Raw genomic sequence first — 22,370 nt, 5'->3', positions numbered from 1 at the left:
AGCACCGCTTGGACTTGGCAGCATCGGCGCTGATTAAGACATTGAGCACGCTGATATTCCACTGGAAGAGCATCGACTGTAGCTTCTTTCTCTGAAGATGGTATTTCTGCGACGGCTGACAAGGAGTGGTTTGAGTGCAAGATAATTCAGATCACCGATGGGTCAGGGGTGGAAATGGTTCAAATAGCGTCTCTTTACCACACCTCAAATACGAGCGACGAACGCCATGGCGTCCGACGAGATCAGGGCACCGGCCCGAGCCATGGCGAGGCAGCTGAGGATCGACGTCGCAGAGGCGGGGTCGTCGTCCGCCTCATCAAGGAGCCCAGTCTCAAGCCCAGAAATAGAATCAATGAACACTAGCACAGAACTCTTCTTCGAACGTTGCTGCAGCACACCGTGCATACATAATCACAAGGAGGTTAACAAAACCCATATATTAGTAATACAAAATTCCCACTCAAGATCAGCCCGCCATTTTCCTCCACGAGGAGGCGTCCCAAAGGTCTCACTCAGGCCGGGTGAGAGCATCAGAGTATACATTCAGCGCCGATTCAGTCCAGCCCAAAACTGCGCATTATTCAGGCGAGAAATCAAAGGAAGCGTCAGGCCATGCGCCCTTCCCAGCCGTTCTCAAGCAGCAGGTGGCACACGACGACAGCGCCCACCACGGCGAGGAGCGCCGTGGCGACGTACTTCCAGCTGAGCGCCGCCGACGGCTTTATGGTCCGCAGCGTGCCCTCGTCAGCCGAATCCTCCTCCTCCTCTCCAGTGCTTCCCTCCGCTTCCACCTTGCCGTCGATAAGGTCCGCGGCTTTCTCCACCTGAGCCGAACATATCATGGATCAACGTTTACAGATGAGTACAATCTTTGTAACGCTTATGCGGGTATGTATGAACAACTTAGGAAAAAATAAGATCAAGGTATGCAGGTAATGCTGCATGTTGCACGGTGTAAGTGCGGATATTTTGCTAGGAAAATGGCCGGGGTTTAGCAAAATATTTTTTATCGATGGCTTTGGCCTAGCCCAAGTTCTACCGGAGCCAATCGCACCGCACTAACTTCAGAGCATCCACACCCCATGATGCTAATGAGAGGGTAAAGGAGAGGACAACTGTAGGCATCCAGACTAAGGGCAGACTGGCAACAAAGCTAAACTTCGCTGCTGATGCTTAGTTATATGAGTTCTATTATAAACGTCAAATTTAAAGTTTTCATGTCAACTTAGGGTCTGTTCGGCAACCCGCCGGCTCCTAAAAATACGAGGAGCTGCGGAGTGGAGGGACTACAGCTCCATCCTTTTTAACTACAGCTCCGCCAGCTCCTGGAGCGGAGCGGCGGAGTGGAGGGACTCCGAACAGGACGTTAGTAGCATCTATAGGGGCTGGAGTATGTCCGCTGTAGCACCTCATTATATGCAATGGGATGTGGATGCTCATGCACTTTACTTCAAAGAAGAGGCGCGAATAAATTAGAGAGAAACCTCACCACATTCTGTGCTGATGAAGAATCTGAAACTATTTCCTCGGCCAGTGTAGCGAACTGAAGTTCAGCATCTTTACCAGTAGCATTTTTGTACAACTTTGTGCCATCCTTAACACTAGTTCCTTTGCACTTGTGAGTCAATATCTTGTTCTTCTTTGTTAACGTAGAAATCTGCAACCACCACGAAGAGCCAAACCAGCATATGAACATACAGGAATGAGAAAGTAATAATAAGAGCTAATAAAAAGCAAACATTAATGGTGTGTATGGAATCATGCATATACCTGGAGATGAAGCCGTTCTCTTTCCACTGCAAGTTTCGTGACCAATTCAGTAATAACTTTAGTTCTGAGACTAATGTCCTTGATGGTTGCTACTTTCACATGGTTAGCTTCATGTAACGAGCTCTCTAGGCGTTCAACTCGACCTCTCAGAAACGATAGCTCTTCACTAAGTTCTAAATTGGTGTCTGCTAATAATGCACACTTTGATTCAGCATTTAGGGCTCTGGTTTCAGATTTTGAAACCTTTCCTTTCAAATCTTCAATCATATGTTCCATGTCAGATACTGTAGATTTCAGCATACCCTGCTGTTCAGCAAAGGCAGCAACTGATGCCTTGGCATGCTCCAACTGGGCATTTGACTCCGACAATTCCCTCTCCAAAAGACGGGCCTTATCCGGACCCTGGCTTTTAACAGAGCTTAACTCCCCACTGAGCTCTACATTATCTTTTGTTAACTGCATGCACCTTACTTCGGCATTTTGCGCTCTATTTTCAGCTCTTAGGACATCAGCTTTGAGATTCTTAATGACACTTTCCAGTGTGCTTAGCTCAGTGAGCGTCACATTCTCTTTTTCCTGACTTACTTCTGATGATACCTTCTCCAGCAACAACTGTGAATTAGATTCATTGAAATGTTTTTCTAGCTCTTCAACCTGATGCTGCAAGGATAACAATTCAAGGTTTGATCGTGCCTCATTCTGCACAGCTTCTTCAGTTTCAACCTTTTTACTCTCTTCTTGCATCTTCTCTTGGTTTAATTTCAGAGAAGACAGTTCCATCAAGCTGCGTTCTAACTTTGAATTGAGATCATCTTCTCTAGATCTTGATGCACTTAAATGGACCTGTATGGTATTAAGTTCATTTATAAGTTCCCTGGAAGTTCCCAGGAGTATCTCAGAAGCATTTTCTGCTTCAAACAACCTCCCCGAATTTGTTTCTGTTAATTCCTCTAGAAAAGATGCTTCTTGTGTTTGGAGACGAAGCTTCATTTTAAGTTCTTCTACAGCATATCTTGAATCAGAGAGCTTCTTTTCAAGATCTAGCTCACTTGCTATGGATTGCTCTAACATCTGCAGAACATTTCTTCGTTCATCTTCTGTATGCATGCTAGTGACGGATGACATATGACCATTTTCACACACACCATGTTCAGCAATTCCTGTACAAGAGCGGTTAGAAAGGGATCCAATTGATGCATAATAGGGATAAGTGAGCATTTACCTGCTTGGTCACTGGAAAATTCAATGGGTTTCTCAAACTTTGCAGACTCCTTTCTGATATCAGCAATTAGATCCTGCATCTGTTTCAAAGAAGCCATAGCAGCATCCAGCTTAGCTTTAACCTTGCCTCCAGATTCTTCGTCATAAACCTTGTCCTCAACATTTTTAGCATCAATCTGAAGAGAACTGATCATGTCATCTAACTCTTGGACTTCTGCATCGAGAATACCATACAAGGTGTCCAACTCGAAGGCATCCTCAGCAGTCTCAGAAGAAACAGATCCACTTTCCAAGGTAAGAGGCTCAAACTCAGTAGCTCGGCGAGCTATTTCCATCACCAACATCTCCAAATTTAGCAATTTCTCAGAGGCAAATGCAAGGTCGAGTTCTACTCTTGTAATACTTTCCATGTTGGTTCCTACTGCATTCATCCTATCTCCCGGAGACAGGGAATTTTCTTTGGCAAGAACATCATTTATAGTGTTCTCGGCACTCATAATTCCTTGTGTGCTACCTACACATGAAAGTCGCATAAAAAACAAGATACTGATATGAGATACAAGCAATAGGCAATACAGAAGATTAAAATAGACAAATATGAAAGAGAACCAGATGAGCAACAAAAACCAGAGCACGACAATGTATCTAGCTTATAAATAAATTCCATTTTCACCCCTTTGTTGTGACAATGTGACGACTTTACCCCATCTTATTATTTTCCACAAACTGAAAAGCTAGATCCATTCATCAGGACGACATGACAGGACAGCTGACTGGGCAGACAACTCGGACATGTATGGGCATACCAAATGCCAAATTTCGTCAAATTCAACTAAATTATAGTACGAGATAGTGTCAGTTTTGCAGACACAGGCCCGCCTTGAGTTTGCGGAAAATAATAAAACGGGATAAGGGCCTGTCACAAGGTCAAAACTAAGTATTAGTATGTGGCAAGGATATCAGCTCATAAAATGTTCAGATATCAATCCAAGAGGACTACTGAACCCACAGGAATCAGCTACCCCAGGTAGCTAGCAATATGTATTATGGAATTGGCTCTGCTCTGACGGAGCGCAGATCTCTCGGTGTGCCGGCACACCGAGAGATCGCCGTGGTCAGTGGGATTGAACTGAAAATAATCACTAGATCGTTGACAGAGTGCCGTGCAATCCGATATGAATATGAACAATAATCATTTCGCAAAATTGAACTAAACTTGGTCTCACCGTACCGCTCCCAAACACAAGAACAGCAAGCACACAGCATACAAACACTACACACTCTTCGTATATATAGTACGTCTGACTGCAGGTAGAAACAAAGAGTTTGTATACCTCCGACTGAAGGGGGAAAAAATCACACGACTTGTGCTGCTTGCTCCTGCTGAGCTGCTCGGCCGCTGCAATCAGTCACACAAGTGAGGGAGATAGATCAGTACCAAGCTGATGCAATCAGAGTAGAGCCCCGTGCTCAGCGGCCGCGTGCATCAGGCCGCCGCCCCGGGCATCGCCCAGCCCGCGCGCCGCGCCGGGCCCTAAGCCGCCGTTGCGGCGGAGGCGGGAGAGGGAATGGGAGCGGGGGAAATGGGCCGAGGGCGGGCGCACGCACCTGCGTCCTGCCGTCGCCGGAGCTCCACGATCTGGCCGCCGCCGTCGCCGCGGCGCGAGATGGACAGAGAGGGAAGAAAAAGCGAGATGCAGTAGCTGTCTAGGCTAGTCGACGGACAGAGGAAAAATCGCAGCTTTTCTGCTGTGACGGGGAATCAACGATCCATCCTTTCTGTGGCCCCACCGGTTGAAGGGCCCCTTGAACATAGTTCTCGGCCTTTACACCGTGAAGGAAAAAAAAGAGCTTTCTCCAGCCTTTATATTTTATTAGGGGGCTGCTACGCGTCGGCCGAGGATCCGCCGCCTCGCGAGCCATCAGATCCCACACAATTTTACGGTTGAACGTCTTGCTCTACTTTGCAACAAACGCCTTGTTGCGGAAACATTTGCAAAGTGGTTGTGTTGCGGATTTTATTTTTTGCAACATAGATTGTGTCATGGGATTTTTTTTTGAAACATAGATTGTCTCACGGGAATTTTTTCTTTGCAACAAAGGTTGTGTTGTGGAAAGAAAAGGGATATTCCCTTTTGCTCCTACGTGCATATGCACCCATTGTCGAAATACACATTTCGAAAAGTTGAAAAATTCGGAACAAAAATCTCGCGTGTATATCCGGACATTTTATGTCCGTTCACAAGGTTTCGGTGAAAAACGACGTTTTTTGCGGCTTGTGTAAAAAAGACAATTTCTGATGCTTCATTCTAACTATTCACGAGGCATTTCTTTATCTTTTTTACACAAGCCACAAAAAACGTCGTTTTTCACCGAAACCTTGTGAACGGACATAAAATGTCCGGATATACACGCGGGATTTTTGTTCCGAATTTTCCAACTTTTCAAAATGTGTGTTTTCGACAATGGGTGCATATGCACCTAGGAGCAAAAACGCCGCGTCCGGAAAGAAAATATATTCACTTTTTTTTTGCAACATTGATAACGTTTCAGGAATCCTTTTGCAACAAGGACGATGTTGCAAAAAACTTTGCAATGAAAGATGATGTCGCAACACCACCGCCGTCGCCATTTGCAATGATGATCGTTGTTGCAGAAACTCGTCGGTCAGTGGCCGCACGGCCTGGTGAGCACATGCACGAGGCCGAGGCGGTTTAGGGCTTTAGGCGGAGGTCGGCGCGGGGTCGCGGCGCTCCTGGATGCCGGACCGAGGGGATGCGCGCGGAGGCGGTGAGTTCCTAGTGGCGGCGCAGTGGAGGCCGACGACCGATGGCGGAATCTGGTGGTGGAGGTCGGCCATGGCAACCATTGTTTCTGGATCTGTAACTAGTTGAGTCCAGGAGGTCACCGCCAACGGAGACTTGGTCGTCGTCACCACCGCAGGGGATCTACACCCGCTTGTCCCGTTAATCCTGCGACGACGGCGTTGCAGGATCCAGCTGTCGTTGCTCTTCCCAATCCCAGCCGCTGCAGGATCTAACTCCTTGTCCGTTTTGCAACAAAGGCCTGGTTGTAGTCTGCTTTCTGAAACAAGGGTGGAGTTGCAAGAATATGAAGTAGGTGGAGGTTGACTCCCGAACGTTGGATGAAAAACCAATCCGATGGACAAGGAGGCGGCGGACGCTCGCCTAAAATCGGTCGGTTAAAGGTAAACATTTCCCTTTTAAATTAGAGAAAACAAGTTAAAATAGACTCTCGTATTGTAAAAAAAACTCCCTGTGATTTTTTTAACCTAGAGTTGTACTTCTTTTTCGGGTACTAGGACCATGCAGGTGCGTTGCAACGAGATATAGATATTCTAGTATGTTAGGTTGTGACTTACACTTCATGAGAATAATGTCTATCAAATCCTACTTGTGATTTACACTTCATGAGAAATTTGGTAAGTGAACTGAAGTGGAATTGGTTCAAAAGGTCGTACAGGAAAGTTGGATGAATGGTTGGTGGGAAGGAAAGTGAGAATGGAACCTTACATTTTTTAGGACATTTCAACTTTCGGCTTTCTCTCCTGCATGCACAACACCATCGTCGACTTATTGACACTCCACCTTCGGCCATCCCTTGTCATCGCATGGCCTCTCTCAACCCCACGCCGACCCATTTCAGGTCACCACTAAGCTCCCCTTGCAGCCCCGAGTCATCTTCGATTTGTGCAACATCGGTGTATGAGCATCCTACCTCCTCTGCTCAGCACTGGACGCCTACTCCAGCAGCCCATGCCGACTTCACACGCTCTAGCTCTGAAGGGCATGTCGAAGACGACGCGGGCGGTGCTCCTCCTCCACCCTTCATGGCCATCGTCACGTGCGTCTGGAGCGTCTCCCTCCTCCACACCACCATTGACTGTATGGCTCGTGACAAACAAGAGGAGAATATGGGATTGCTTATGACACTGATGAGTGGGCTCCATTTTTGTCATTGTCTATGCATAAAAACATAAAGTTCCTCTAATTACGGTTCGCCATCCCGCCCTTGATCGCCATAATTTATGGAGGACGCTCAATATGGTGCCCATATGCCTCCATATTTAGGCCCGGTCATTGGTTTGGAGCGTCCTCCATACGCCAACCTCTAGTGCACGCGGGCACTAGTAGAAAACAGGGCTTTGGTTCGGCCAGAAAAGAGCATTAATCCCGGTTGCATTACGAACCGGGACTAATGTGAGCATTAGTCCCGGTTCGAGCGGCTAGGGCACCGTACAGGCATTAGTCCCGGTTCAAATGGGACCTTTAGTCCCGGTTGGTGCCACGAACCGGGACTAAAGGGTGCGATGCCCATTAGTACCGGTTCGTGGCACCAACCGGTACTAAAGGTTAGACCTTTAGTCCCGGTTCGAGCCACCAACCGGTACTAATGGGGTTTGAGGAATTATTACCGGTTCATGGCACGAACCGGTACTAAAGGTCCCATTTTCAAACTCTACCCCCCGGGATCGCCTTTTCAGTTTTGTAAAAAGCAAAAGAAAATGATAAAAACTTCAAAAATTTAAATCCTTCCAGATGTAGTTATGTTACTACATGTACTAGTTAAGAAAATTTAAAAACTTAAATTTGGACATGTTTTACAAAAAGTGTAGGGAAAATGTAAAACGGCTATAACTTTTGCATACGATGTCAGAAAAAAAGTATAATATATCAAAATGTTCAGCACGAAAATTATAGATTTGACCAAAAATCCGCACAAAAAAAGTATAATTATTTTAGTTTTTTTGAATTTTGGTCAAATCTGGTCAAACTGTGGTCAAACTAATTATTCAAAAAATATTAGTGTTACTAAATAATTATTTCAGTTTTTTGAATTTTGGTCAAATCTGGTCAAACTATGGTCAAACTATGGTCAAACTACTTATTCAAGAAATATTAGTGTTACTAAATAATTATTGTTTTTTAGAACAATAGTTTCAAACTCAAACAATGAAATGTGTGACTTCATGCTCAAGCTAAATTCCTGAGGGTTAATAGGATTGACATCTTACTATTGTCAGGAAAACAACAAGTGCAGACTTGGAAACGAGGGAGAATAGAACCCGGAAATTAAGCGTGCTCAGGCTGGAGTAGTGAGAGGATGGGTGACCGTCCGGGAAGTTAGATGATTTAGAATGATGAGGGGTGATTAGAGATTAGAGGTTAAATTGAGCAGTGATGAGGGGTGATTAGAGATTAGAGGTTAAAATAATTCAGAAATTTGAAAATAAAAAAAATCAAAAACAAATTCAAAAAAAGTTAAAAAAAATCATAAAATTTCTTTAGTACTGGTTGGTGTTACCAACCGGGACTAAAGGTGGACCTCCAGGCAGCGGCCACGTGGGAGGGCCTTTAGTCCCGGTTCGTGGCTTTAGTAACGACCCTTTAGTCCCGATTCCAGAACAGGGACTAAAGGCCCTTATGAACCGGGACTAACGGCCCTTTTTTACTAGTGGGGGGGGGGGGGGAGGGGGGTGACCACCCTCCTCCACCTTCCCCGCGACCCATCTCCTCTCCTTGCCAATGGCGCAATTGGCCATGACACCAGGAAATGTGCTGGTTAGTGGCAGTTGTGGCGTGCCAACCGTCTGCGGCCTCTCCCGCCACATTTTCTTGGTGCCTGTCACATATTATTCATCGTCTGCGGCTATAGAAATGGCGTCACCATGGCCAAATAGCTCACAACAACCACTTCCAGCACCACTGCCCATAGCCACTTTATCCCTCCAGGTTGCCATGTCGCTTCCCCTTTGGTCGGACTGGGTTCCGCTCTTAGAGGAGGAGAGAATGGTGGACCAGGAGCAAGAGGAGGAGGCCTCCCTCATCACCAAGAAGAAGGAGGAGGATCGTCATAATGCGCTGAAGACTACACATGCGGATCCTTCCCTCGATATGTGCCCGGATTGGAATCCCAGTATACACTCCATTATTTGGGATATCTAGCAAAGGTAGATGCATATCCCATATGAGCAGCCGAGGGCTCGCCCACGCAGCTCATATCAAGCACCACGTGCTCCCTGTCGCCTCTCTGTTGCTAATCGACTTTTCCACTCCTATCCAATGTTATCTCGAAGTAATGTTATACTTGATGTAATGAATCTATCTATCTATATATTTGAGTTTCATTAAACTGTTCATTAGTTATTCATCACAAATATTTAATTTACACATTAATTGAACTAAGTTCCAAATTATATAGGAATTGCTCTAGCCATGTTTTGCTGCAGACATGCTTTTTCCCCGGGGCATTTGTTCTGCTGGTTTTTTTGGGGTGTTGTTTCCCCTCATGTAGTATGTACTATTATTTGTGGTTGCTTCTCTAGTTTTTGTCGTTAGCATCAGATGCAGCGGCTTATGGTGAGGTGATCACAAGACACTATGCTTTTGTTTTTCTGTTTCATTATCGTTTGATAGTGGAACCCAATCCATTTTTTGGGATCTTGCATTTTGAAATGTTAGATGAGCACTATACGGCTTCAATCAAGGCAGATTTATTCCCACGTCGCATGTCTTGCAAAGAAACTCCTCTAAATAAAACCTCTACTGGCTCTAGTCAATTGCATAGAACCACCACAACCATGCCACCACTCGTACAAAATACAGATTTGCAGAGCACTAGCAATTTTGCACCGTGCGAAAAAAGGTTTTCCTTTTTGTAAAAGTTATAAAAAAAAACTGCTGCCTAGCCAAATCTTCTAAGCCCCAGTACTTTTGATGATTTTCTACCGGTACTAATGAGCTACTTAGGGTTATTCATATCCAGAGACGAAACCAAATTCAACTGTTCGGAACCACCATTTGTTCCGGAGTTGCCGACCCACATATTCCACTTTGACATACCTCCTCTTTGCATCGGCACTTCCGAGCATAACATTTCATTCGGCACTTGGCAACCGTCTCGGTTTGCTTCTCTGCTGGTCACAACATAAGTTCGGTACCTCCATCTTCCTTTCGCCCGAAACTTCTGAGCCGTGACTTAGCTCTTTTCTGCGGGATTTCTCATTCTAGCAACTGCTGTGTTTTGTGGGGCACTACCGAGAAATCAGTTCCACCAGCACTCCGAGTTGCTCTATCTTTACAGAAAAGGTGCTGCATTTTTGCGTTTGAATAAAGAGGAACACTTTGGAATCCTCTCCTTGCCAATGGCGCAAATGGCCATGACACCAGGAAATGTGCTGGTTAGTGGCAGTTGTGGCGTGCCAACCGTCTGCGGCCTCTCCCGCCACATTTTCTTGGTGCCTGTCACATATTATTCATCGTCTGCGGCTATAGAAATGGCGTCACCATGGCCAAATAGCTCACAACAACCACTTCCAGCACCGCTGCCCATAGCCACTTTATCCCTCCAGGTTGCCATGTCGCTTCCCCTCTGGTCGGACTGGGTTCCGCTCTCAGAGGAGGAGAGAATGGTGGACCAGGAGCAAGAGGAGGAGGCCTCCCTCATCACCAAGAAGAAGGAGGAGGATCGTCATAATGCGCTGAAGACTACACATGCGGATCCTTCCCTCGATATGTGCCCGGATTGGAATCCCAGTATACACTCCATTATTTGGGATATCTAGCAAAGGTAGATGCATATCCCATATGAGCAGCCGAGGGCTCGCCCACGCAGCTCATATCAAGCACCACGTGCTCCCTGTCGCCTCTCTGTTGCTAATCGACTTTTCCACTCCTATCCAATGTTATCTCGAAGTAATGTTATACTTGATGTAATGAATCTATCTATCTATATATTTGAGTTTCATTAAACTGTTCATTAGTTATTCATCACAAATATTTAATTTACACATTAATTGAACTAAGTTCCGAATTATATAGGAATTGCTCTAGCCATGTTTTGCTGCAGACATGCTTTTTCCCCGGGGCATTTGTTCTGCTGGTTTTTTTGGGGTGTTGTTTCCCCTCATGTAGTATGTACTATTATTTGTGGTTGCTTCTCTAGTTTTTGTCGTTAGCATCAGATGCAGCGGCTTATGGTGAGGTGATCACAAGACACTATGCTTTTGTTTTTCTGTTTCATTATCGTTTGATAGTGGAACCCAATCCATTTTTTGGGATCTTGCATTTTGAAATGTTAGATGAGCACTATACGGCTTCAATCAAGGCAGATTTATTCCCACGTCGCATGTCTTGCAAAGAAACTCCTCTAAATAAAACCTCTACTGGCTCTAGTCAATTGCATAGAACCACCACAACCATGCCACCACTCGTACAAAATACAGATTTGCAGAGCACTAGCAATTTTGCACCGTGCGAAAAAAGGTTTTCCTTTTTGTAAAAGTTATAAAAAAAAACTGCTGCCTAGCCAAATCTTCTAAGCCCCAGTACTTTTGATGATTTTCTACCGGTACTAATGAGCTACTTAGGGTTATTCATATCCAGAGACGAAACCAAATTCAACTGTTCGGAACCACCATTTGTTCCGGAGTTGCCGACCCACATATTCCACTTTGACATACCTCCTCTTTGCATCGGCACTTCCGAGCATAACATTTCATTCGGCACTTGGCAACCGTCTCGGTTTGCTTCTCTGCTGGTCACAACATAAGTTCGGTACCTCCATCTTCCTTTCGCCCGAAACTTCTGAGCCGTGACTTAGCTCTTTTCTGCGGGATTTCTCATTCTAGCAACTGCTGTGTTTTGTGGGGCACTACCGAGAAATCAGTTCCACCAGCACTCCGAGTTGCTCTATCTTTACAGAAAAGGTGCTGCATTTTTGCGTTTGAATAAAGAGGAACACTTTGGAATCCTCTCCTTGCCAATGGCGCAAATGGCCATGACACCAGGAAATGTGCTGGTTAGTGGCAGTTGTGGCGTGCCAACCGTCTGCGGCCTCTCCCGCCACATTTTCTTGGTGCCTGTCACATATTATTCATCGTCTGCGGCTATAGAAATGGCGTCACCATGGCCAAATAGCTCACAACAACCACTTCCAGCACCGCTGCCCATAGCCACTTTATCCCTCCAGGTTGCCATGTCGCTTCCCCTCTGGTCGGACTGGGTTCCGCTCTCAGAGGAGGAGAGAATGGTGGACCAGGAGCAAGAGGAGGAGGCCTCCCTCATCACCAAGAAGAAGGAGGAGGATCGTCATAATGCGCTGAAGACTACACATGCGGATCCTTCCCTCGATATGTGCCCGGATTGGAATCCCAGTATACACTCCATTATTTGGGATATCTAGCAAAGGTAGATGCATATCCCATATGAGCAGCCGAGGGCTCGCCCACGCAGCTCATATCAAGCACCACGTGCTCCCTGTCGCCTCTCTGTTGCTAATCGACTTTTCCACTCCTATCCAATGTTATCTCGAAGTAATGTTATACTTGATGTAATGAATCTATCTATCTATATATTTGAGTTTCATTAAACTGTTCATTAGTTATTCATCACAAATATTTAATTTACACATTAATTGAACTAAGTTCCGAATTATATAGGAATTGCTCTAGCCATGTTTTGCTGCAGACATGCTTTTTCCCCGGGGCATTTGTTCTGCTGGTTTTTTTGGGGTGTTGTTTCCCCTCATGTAGTATGTACTATTATTTGTGGTTGCTTCTCTAGTTTTTGTCGTTAGCATCAGATGCAGCGGCTTATGGTGAGGTGATCACAAGACACTATGCTTTTGTTTTTCTGTTTCATTATCGTTTGATAGTGGAACCCAATCCATTTTTTGGGATCTTGCATTTTGAAATGTTAGATGAGCACTATACGGCTTCAATCAAGGCAGATTTATTCCCACGTCGCATGTCTTGCAAAGAAACTCCTCTAAATAAAACCTCTACTGGCTCTAGTCAATTGCATAGAACCACCACAACCATGCCACCACTCGTACAAAATACAGATTTGCAGAGCACTAGCAATTTTGCACCGTGCGAAAAAAGGTTTTCCTTTTTGTAAAAGTTATAAAAAAAAACTGCTGCCTAGCCAAATCTTCTAAGCCCCAGTACTTTTGATGATTTTCTACCGGTACTAATGAGCTACTTAGGGTTATTCATATCCAGAGACGAAACCAAATTCAACTGTTCGGAACCACCATTTGTTCCGGAGTTGCCGACCCACATATTCCACTTTGACATACCTCCTCTTTGCATCGGCACTTCCGAGCATAACATTTCATTCGGCACTTGGCAACCGTCTCGGTTTGCTTCTCTGCTGGTCACAACATAAGTTCGGTACCTCCATCTTCCTTTCGCCCGAAACTTCTGAGCCGTGACTTAGCTCTTTTCTGCGGGATTTCTCATTCTAGCAACTGCTGTGTTTTGTGGGGCACTACCGAGAAATCAGTTCCACCAGCACTCCGAGTTGCTCTATCTTTACAGAAAAGGTGCTGCATTTTTGCGTTTGAATAAAGAGGAACACTTTGGAATCCTCTCCTTGCCAATGGCGCAAATGGCCATGACACCAGGAAATGTGCTGGTTAGTGGCAGTTGTGGCGTGCCAACCGTCTGCGGCCTCTCCCGCCACATTTTCTTGGTGCCTGTCACATATTATTCATCGTCTGCGGCTATAGAAATGGCGTCACCATGGCCAAATAGCTCACAACAACCACTTCCAGCACCGCTGCCCATAGCCACTTTATCCCTCCAGGTTGCCATGTCGCTTCCCCTCTGGTCGGACTGGGTTCCGCTCTCAGAGGAGGAGAGAATGGTGGACCAGGAGCAAGAGGAGGAGGCCTCCCTCATCACCAAGAAGAAGGAGGAGGATCGTCATAATGCGCTGAAGACTACACATGCGGATCCTTCCCTCGATATGTGCCCGGATTGGAATCCCAGTATACACTCCATTATTTGGGATATCTAGCAAAGGTAGATGCATATCCCATATGAGCAGCCGAGGGCTCGCCCACGCAGCTCATATCAAGCACCACGTGCTCCCTGTCGCCTCTCTGTTGCTAATCGACTTTTCCACTCCTATCCAATGTTATCTCGAAGTAATGTTATACTTGATGTAATGAATCTATCTATCTATATATTTGAGTTTCATTAAACTGTTCATTAGTTATTCATCACAAATATTTAATTTACACATTAATTGAACTAAGTTCCGAATTATATAGGAATTGCTCTAGCCATGTTTTGCTGCAGACATGCTTTTTCCCCGGGGCATTTGTTCTGCTGGTTTTTTTGGGGTGTTGTTTCCCCTCATGTAGTATGTACTATTATTTGTGGTTGCTTCTCTAGTTTTTGTCGTTAGCATCAGATGCAGCGGCTTATGGTGAGGTGATCACAAGACACTATGCTTTTGTTTTTCTGTTTCATTATCGTTTGATAGTGGAACCCAATCCATTTTTTGGGATCTTGCATTTTGAAATGTTAGATGAGCACTATACGGCTTCAATCAAGGCAGATTTATTCCCACGTCGCATGTCTTGCAAAGAAACTCCTCTAAATAAAACCTCTACTGGCTCTAGTCAATTGCATAGAACCACCACAACCATGCCACCACTCGTACAAAATACAGATTTGCAGAGCACTAGCAATTTTGCACCGTGCGAAAAAAGGTTTTCCTTTTTGTAAAAGTTATAAAAAAAAACTGCTGCCTAGCCAAATCTTCTAAGCCCCAGTACTTTTGATGATTTTCTACCGGTACTAATGAGCTACTTAGGGTTATTCATATCCAGAGACGAAACCAAATTCAACTGTTCGGAACCACCATTTGTTCCGGAGTTGCCGACCCACATATTCCACTTTGACATACCTCCTCTTTGCATCGGCACTTCCGAGCATAACATTTCATTCGGCACTTGGCAACCGTCTCGGTTTGCTTCTCTGCTGGTCACAACATAAGTTCGGTACCTCCATCTTCCTTTCGCCCGAAACTTCTGAGCCGTGACTTAGCTCTTTTCTGCGGGATTTCTCATTCTAGCAACTGCTGTGTTTTGTGGGGCACTACCGAGAAATCAGTTCCACCAGCACTCCGAGTTGCTCTATCTTTACAGAAAAGGTGCTGCATTTTTGCGTTTGAATAAAGAGGAACACTTTGGAATCCTCTCCTTGCCAATGGCGCAAATGGCCATGACACCAGGAAATGTGCTGGTTAGTGGCAGTTGTGGCGTGCCAACCGTCTGCGGCCTCTCCCGCCACATTTTCTTGGTGCCTGTCACATATTATTCATCGTCTGCGGCTATAGAAATGGCGTCACCATGGCCAAATAGCTCACAACAACCACTTCCAGCACCGCTGCCCATAGCCACTTTATCCCTCCAGGTTGCCATGCCGCTTCCCCTCTGGTCGGACTGGGTTCCGCTCTCAGAGGAGGAGAGAATGGTGGACCAGGAGCAAGAGGAGGAGGCCTCCCTCATCACCAAGAAGAAGGAGGAGGATCGTCATAATGCGCTGAAGACTACACATGCGGATCCTTCCCTCGATATGTGCCCGGATTGGAATCCCAGTATACACTCCATTATTTGGGATATCTAGCAAAGGTAGATGCATATCCCATATGAGCAGCCGAGGGCTCGCCCACGCAGCTCATATCAAGCACCACGTGCTCCCTGTCGCCTCTCTGTTGCTAATCGACTTTTCCACTCCTATCCAATGTTATCTCGAAGTAATGTTATACTTGATGTAATGAATCTATCTATCTATATATTTGAGTTTCATTAAACTGTTCATTAGTTATTCATCACAAATATTTAATTTACACATTAATTGAACTAAGTTCCGAATTATATAGGAATTGCTCTAGCCATGTTTTGCTGCAGACATGCTTTTTCCCCGGGGCATTTGTTCTGCTGGTTTTTTTGGGGTGTTGTTTCCCCTCATGTAGTATGTACTATTATTTGTGGTTGCTTCTCTAGTTTTTGTCGTTAGCATCAGATGCAGCGGCTTATGGTGAGGTGATCACAAGACACTATGCTTTTGTTTTTCTGTTTCATTATCGTTTGATAGTGGAACCCAATCCATTTTTTGGGATCTTGCATTTTGAAATGTTAGATGAGCACTATACGGCTTCAATCAAGGCAGATTTATTCCCACGTCGCATGTCTTGCAAAGAAACTCCTCTAAATAAAACCTCTACTGGCTCTAGTCAATTGCATAGAACCACCACAACCATGCCACCACTCGTACAAAATACAGATTTGCAGAGCACTAGCAATTTTGCACCGTGCGAAAAAAGGTTTTCCTTTTTGTAAAAGTTATAAAAAAAAACTGCTGCCTAGCCAAATCTTCTAAGCCCCAGTACTTTTGATGATTTTCTACCGGTACTAATGAGCTACTTAGGGTTATTCATATCCAGAGACGAAACCAAATTCAACTGTTCGGAACCACCATTTGTTCCGGAGTTGCCGACCCACATATTCCACTTTGACATACCTCCTCTTTGCATCGGCACTTCCGAGCATAACATTTCATTCGGCACTTGGCAACCGTCTCGGTTTGCTTCTCTGCTGGTCACAACATAAGTTCGGTACCTCCATCTTCCTTTCGCCCGAAACTTCTGAGCCGTGACTTAGCTCTTTTCTGCGGGATTTCTCATTCTAGCAACTGCTGTGTTTTGTGGGGCACTACCGAGAAATCAGTTCCACCAGCACTCCGAGTTGCTCTATCTTTACAGAAAAGGTGCTGCATTTTTGCGTTTGAATAAAGAGGAACACTTTGGAATCCTCTCCTTGCCAATGGCGCAAATGGCCATGACACCAGGAAATGTGCTGGTTAGTGGCAGTTGTGGCGTGCCAACCGTCTGCGGCCTCTCCCGCCACATTTTCTTGGTGCCTGTCACATATTATTCATCGTCTGCGGCTATAGAAATGGCGTCACCATGGCCAAATAGCTCACAACAACCACTTCCAGCACCGCTGCCCATAGCCACTTTATCCCTCCAGGTTGCCATGTCGCTTCCCCTCTGGTCGGACTGGGTTCCGCTCTCAGAGGAGGAGAGAATGGTGGACCAGGAGCAAGAGGAGGAGGCCTCCCTCATCACCAAGAAGAAGGAGGAGGATCGTCATAATGCGCTGAAGACTACACATGCGGATCCTTCCCTCGATATGTGCCCGGATTGGAATCCCAGTATACACTCCATTATTTGGGATATCTAGCAAAGGTAGATGCATATCCCATATGAGCAGCCGAGGGCTCGCCCACGCAGCTCATATCAAGCACCACGTGCTCCCTGTCGCCTCTCTGTTGCTAATCGACTTTTCCACTCCTATCCAATGTTATCTCGAAGTAATGTTATACTTGATGTAATGAATCTATCTATCTATATATTTGAGTTTCATTAAACTGTTCATTAGTTATTCATCACAAATATTTAATTTACACATTAATTGAACTAAGTTCCGAATTATATAGGAATTGCTCTAGCCATGTTTTGCTGCAGACATGCTTTTTCCCCGGGGCATTTGTTCTGCTGGTTTTTTTGGGGTGTTGTTTCCCCTCATGTAGTATGTACTATTATTTGTGGTTGCTTCTCTAGTTTTTGTCGTTAGCATCAGATGCAGCGGCTTATGGTGAGGTGATCACAAGACACTATGCTTTTGTTTTTCTGTTTCATTATCGTTTGATAGTGGAACCCAATCCATTTTTTGGGATCTTGCATTTTGAAATGTTAGATGAGCACTATACGGCTTCAATCAAGGCAGATTTATTCCCACGTCGCATGTCTTGCAAAGAAACTCCTCTAAATAAAACCTCTACTGGCTCTAGTCAATTGCATAGAACCACCACAACCATGCCACCACTCGTACAAAATACAGATTTGCAGAGCACTAGCAATTTTGCACCGTGCGAAAAAAGGTTTTCCTTTTTGTAAAAGTTATAAAAAAAAACTGCTGCCTAGCCAAATCTTCTAAGCCCCAGTACTTTTGATGATTTTCTACCGGTACTAATGAGCTACTTAGGGTTATTCATATCCAGAGACGAAACCAAATTCAACTGTTCGGAACCACCATTTGTTCCGGAGTTGCCGACCCACATATTCCACTTTGACATACCTCCTCTTTGCATCGGCACTTCCGAGCATAACATTTCATTCGGCACTTGGCAACCGTCTCGGTTTGCTTCTCTGCTGGTCACAACATAAGTTCGGTACCTCCATCTTCCTTTCGCCCGAAACTTCTGAGCCGTGACTTAGCTCTTTTCTGCGGGATTTCTCATTCTAGCAACTGCTGTGTTTTGTGGGGCACTACCGAGAAATCAGTTCCACCAGCACTCCGAGTTGCTCTATCTTTACAGAAAAGGTGCTGCATTTTTGCGTTTGAATAAAGAGGAACACTTTGGAATCCTCTCCTTGCCAATGGCGCAAATGGCCATGACACCAGGAAATGTGCTGGTTAGTGGCAGTTGTGGCGTGCCAACCGTCTGCGGCCTCTCCCGCCACATTTTCTTGGTGCCTGTCACATATTATTCATCGTCTGCGGCTATAGAAATGGCGTCACCATGGCCAAATAGCTCACAACAACCACTTCCAGCACCGCTGCCCATAGCCACTTTATCCCTCCAGGTTGCCATGTCGCTTCCCCTCTGGTCGGACTGGGTTCCGCTCTCAGAGGAGGAGAGAATGGTGGACCAGGAGCAAGAGGAGGAGGCCTCCCTCATCACCAAGAAGAAGGAGGAGGATCGTCATAATGCGCTGAAGACTACACATGCGGATCCTTCCCTCGATATGTGCCCGGATTGGAATCCCAGTATACACTCCATTATTTGGGATATCTAGCAAAGGTAGATGCATATCCCATATGAGCAGCCGAGGGCTCGCCCACGCAGCTCATATCAAGCACCACGTGCTCCCTGTCGCCTCTCTGTTGCTAATCGACTTTTCCACTCCTATCCAATGTTATCTCGAAGTAATGTTATACTTGATGTAATGAATCTATCTATCTATATATTTGAGTTTCATTAAACTGTTCATTAGTTATTCATCACAAATATTTAATTTACACATTAATTGAACTAAGTTCCGAATTATATAGGAATTGCTCTAGCCATGTTTTGCTGCAGACATGCTTTTTCCCCGGGGCATTTGTTCTGCTGGTTTTTTTGGGGTGTTGTTTCCCCTCATGTAGTATGTACTATTATTTGTGGTTGCTTCTCTAGTTTTTGTCGTTAGCATCAGATGCAACGGCTTATGGTGAGGTGATCACAAGACACTATGCTTTTGTTTTTCTGTTTCATTATCGTTTGATAGTGGAACCCAATCCATTTTTTGGGATCTTGCATTTTGAAATGTTAGATGAGCACTATACGGCTTCAATCAAGGCAGATTTATTCCCACGTCGCATGTCTTGCAAAGAAACTCCTCTAAATAAAACCTCTACTGGCTCTAGTCAATTGCATAGAACCACCACAACCATGCCACCACTCGTACAAAATACAGATTTGCAGAGCACTAGCAATTTTGCACCGTGCGAAAAAAGGTTTTCCTTTTTGTAAAAGTTATAAAAAAAAACTGCTGCCTAGCCAAATCTTCTAAGCCCCAGTACTTTTGATGATTTTCTACCGGTACTAATGAGCTACTTAGGGTTATTCATATCCAGAGACGAAACCAAATTCAACTGTTCGGAACCACCATTTGTTCCGGAGTTGCCGACCCACATATTCCACTTTGACATACCTCCTCTTTGCATCGGCACTTCCGAGCATAACATTTCATTCGGCACTTGGCAACCGTCTCGGTTTGCTTCTCTGCTGGTCACAACATAAGTTCGGTACCTCCATCTTCCTTTCGCCCGAAACTTCTGAGCCGTGACTTAGCTCTTTTCTGCGGGATTTCTCATTCTAGCAACTGCTGTGTTTTGTGGGGCACTACCGAGAAATCAGTTCCACCAGCACTCCGAGTTGCTCTATCTTTACAGAAAAGGTGCTGCATTTTTGCGTTTGAATAAAGAGGAACACTTTGGAATCCTCTCCTTGCCAATGGCGCAAATGGCCATGACACCAGGAAATGTGCTGGTTAGTGGCAGTTGTGGCGTGCCAACCGTCTGCGGCCTCTCCCGCCACATTTTCTTGGTGCCTGTCACATATTATTCATCGTCTGCGGCTATAGAAATGGCGTCACCATGGCCAAATAGCTCACAACAACCACTTCCAGCACCGCTGCCCATAGCCACTTTATCCCTCCAGGTTGCCATGTCGCTTCCCCTCTGGTCGGACTGGGTTCCGCTCTCAGAGGAGGAGAGAATGGTGGACCAGGAGCAAGAGGAGGAGGCCTCCCTCATCACCAAGAAGAAGGAGGAGGATCGTCATAATGCGCTGAAGACTACACATGCGGATCCTTCCCTCGATATGTGCCCGGATTGGAATCCCAGTATACACTCCATTATTTGGGATATATAGCAAAGGTAGATGCATATCCCATATGAGCAGCCGAGGGCTCGCCCACGCAGCTCATATCAAGCACCACGTGCTCCCTGTCGCCTCTCTGTTGCTAATCGACTTTTCCACTCCTATCCAATGTTATCTCGAAGTAATGTTATACTTGATGTAATGAATCTATCTATCTATATATTTGAGTTTCATTAAACTGTTCATTAGTTATTCATCACAAATATTTAATTTACACATTAATTGAACTAAGTTCCGAATTATATAGGAATTGCTCTAGCCATGTTTTGCTGCAGACATGCTTTTTCCCCGGGGCATTTGTTCTGCTGGTTTTTTTGGGGTGTTGTTTCCCCTCATGTAGTATGTACTATTATTTGTGGTTGCTTCTCTAGTTTTTGTCGTTAGCATTAGATGCAGCGGCTTATGGTGAGGTGATCACAAGACACTATGCTTTTGTTTTTCTGTTTCATTATCGTTTGATAGTGGAACCCAATCCATTTTTTGGGATCTTGCATTTTGAAATGTTAGATGAGCACTATACGGCTTCAATCAAGGCAGATTTATTCCCACGTCGCATGTCTTGCAAAGAAACTCCTCTAAATAAAACCTCTACTGGCTCTAGTCAATTGCATAGAACCACCACAACCATGCCACCACTCGTACAAAATACAGATTTGCAGAGCACTAGCAATTTTGCACCGTGCGAAAAAAGGTTTTCCTTTTTGTAAAAGTTATAAAAAAAACTGCTGCCTAGCCAAATCTTCTAAGCCCCAGTACTTTTGATGATTTTCTACCGGTACTAATGAGCTACTTAGGGTTATTCATATCCAGAGACGAAACCAAATTCAACTGTTCGGAACCACCATTTGTTCCAGAGTTGCTGACCCACATATTCCACTTTGACATACCTCCTCTTTGCATCGGCACTTCCGAGCATAACATTTCATTCGGCACTTGGCAACCGTCTCGGTTTGCTTCTCTGCTGGTCACAACATAAGTTCGGTACCTCCATCTTCCTTTCGCCCGAAACTTCTGAGCCGTGACTTAGCTCTTTTCTGCGGGATTTCTCATTCTAGCAACTGCTGTGTTTTGTGGGGCACTACCGAGAAATCAGTTCCACCAGCACTCCGAGTTGCTCCATCTTTACAGAAAAGGTGCTGCATTTTTGCGTTTGAATAAAGAGGAACACTTTGGAATCAAAAGTGGCTATACCCTCAAGCAAGCAAGAGAAAACTTCACTACTCAACCAATGCATATGGCCACGCGTGTTGCTTGATGTCATCCCGCCAGCAGAAGTTGACAATACCTGACCCGTAGCCATACGTGCATGGCTGCCCTGGTCTCATTGTGCACTCGGGCGAGAATGCGTGTCTCATTTATATAGAGTAAAGATCACCGATCATACATGACTAAAAAGATAGGAACAAAATACCAGCGCATGTTCCTTTTCTGCGACACCACCGAAGCGGCCACCAAACGGGAGGACGAGATTGAACTGCTGCTTTTTGTACTATTACTGTATATATACTGCTGAAAGAAGCAACACGTACATACACCGGCCCCTGTCCGTACGTTAAATCTTTTGTTTTAGTTGCTAAAAAAGAGAGGCCAGCCAGTGCGAGAGGCAAGTCGAGATAAAAAACGACTAAATAATCCGAGTAGTTGATAGCAAGCACCTACTTTGTTTCCTCCGTCTCATAATATATGGTGTTATTACAATGAATATATAAGAGTATATTAGAGCGAAGCGTCTGTGATGACCCTATCAACCTTATAAGACCCGCTGGTTCACTCTTTTAGACATTGGCGGATCTAGAGGGTGTGCCGGGTGTGCCGTGGCACACCCAGCATTTTGCAGATTTCTTTCACTACATGTCATCTTCTTCTGATTTTGTTGGTTTTACAGTACTAGAACTCAGTCACCTGAAGCTGTACACGTGCATGCAAACCTAGCAAACCATAGAAGTAGCTTGACTGATTTTTCTACTAGCAGCACTACGTGTGTGTCCAGCCAAGACTCCAGTATATACATGAGCCCGGTAGAAGCTAGCTAGACCAATTCCATCGATCAACTCGACGGAAACTCTAGCGG

At 45.1% G+C, this 22,370-nt stretch overlaps 1 protein-coding gene across 2 annotated transcripts; it reads right to left on the bottom strand.

Annotated features, from left to right (window-relative positions):
- Positions 1-422: 422 nt before the first annotated feature.
- Positions 423-4,808, bottom strand: LOC123164283 (WPP domain-interacting tail-anchored protein 1). Of its 2 annotated transcripts, XM_044581701.1 has the most exons (6): positions 4,600-4,808; positions 4,326-4,390; positions 2,993-3,505; positions 1,771-2,930; positions 1,490-1,657; positions 423-824 (listed from the first exon to the last, which is right to left on the bottom strand). In XM_044581701.1, the coding sequence occupies exons 3-6, from the start codon at positions 3,486-3,488 to the stop codon at positions 606-608; spliced, it is 2,043 nt and encodes a 680-aa protein (XP_044437636.1). In that variant the 5' UTR covers positions 3,489-3,505; positions 4,326-4,390; positions 4,600-4,808; the 3' UTR covers positions 423-605. The 2 variants fall into 2 exon arrangements, with proteins under 2 accessions (XP_044437636.1, XP_044437637.1); XM_044581702.1 differs by lacking the exons at positions 4,326-4,390; positions 4,600-4,808 and having other exon boundaries at positions 2,993-3,537.
- Positions 4,809-22,370: the final 17,562 nt, after the last annotated feature.

The sequence above is a fragment of the Triticum aestivum genome, chromosome 7D (genome assembly GCF_018294505.1).
Source record: "Triticum aestivum cultivar Chinese Spring chromosome 7D, IWGSC CS RefSeq v2.1, whole genome shotgun sequence".
Classification (NCBI taxonomy): domain Eukaryota; kingdom Viridiplantae; phylum Streptophyta; class Magnoliopsida; order Poales; family Poaceae; genus Triticum; species Triticum aestivum.
The sequence above is the reverse complement of the archived record's forward strand: the minus strand, read 5'-3'. Positions and strand labels throughout refer to the sequence as shown.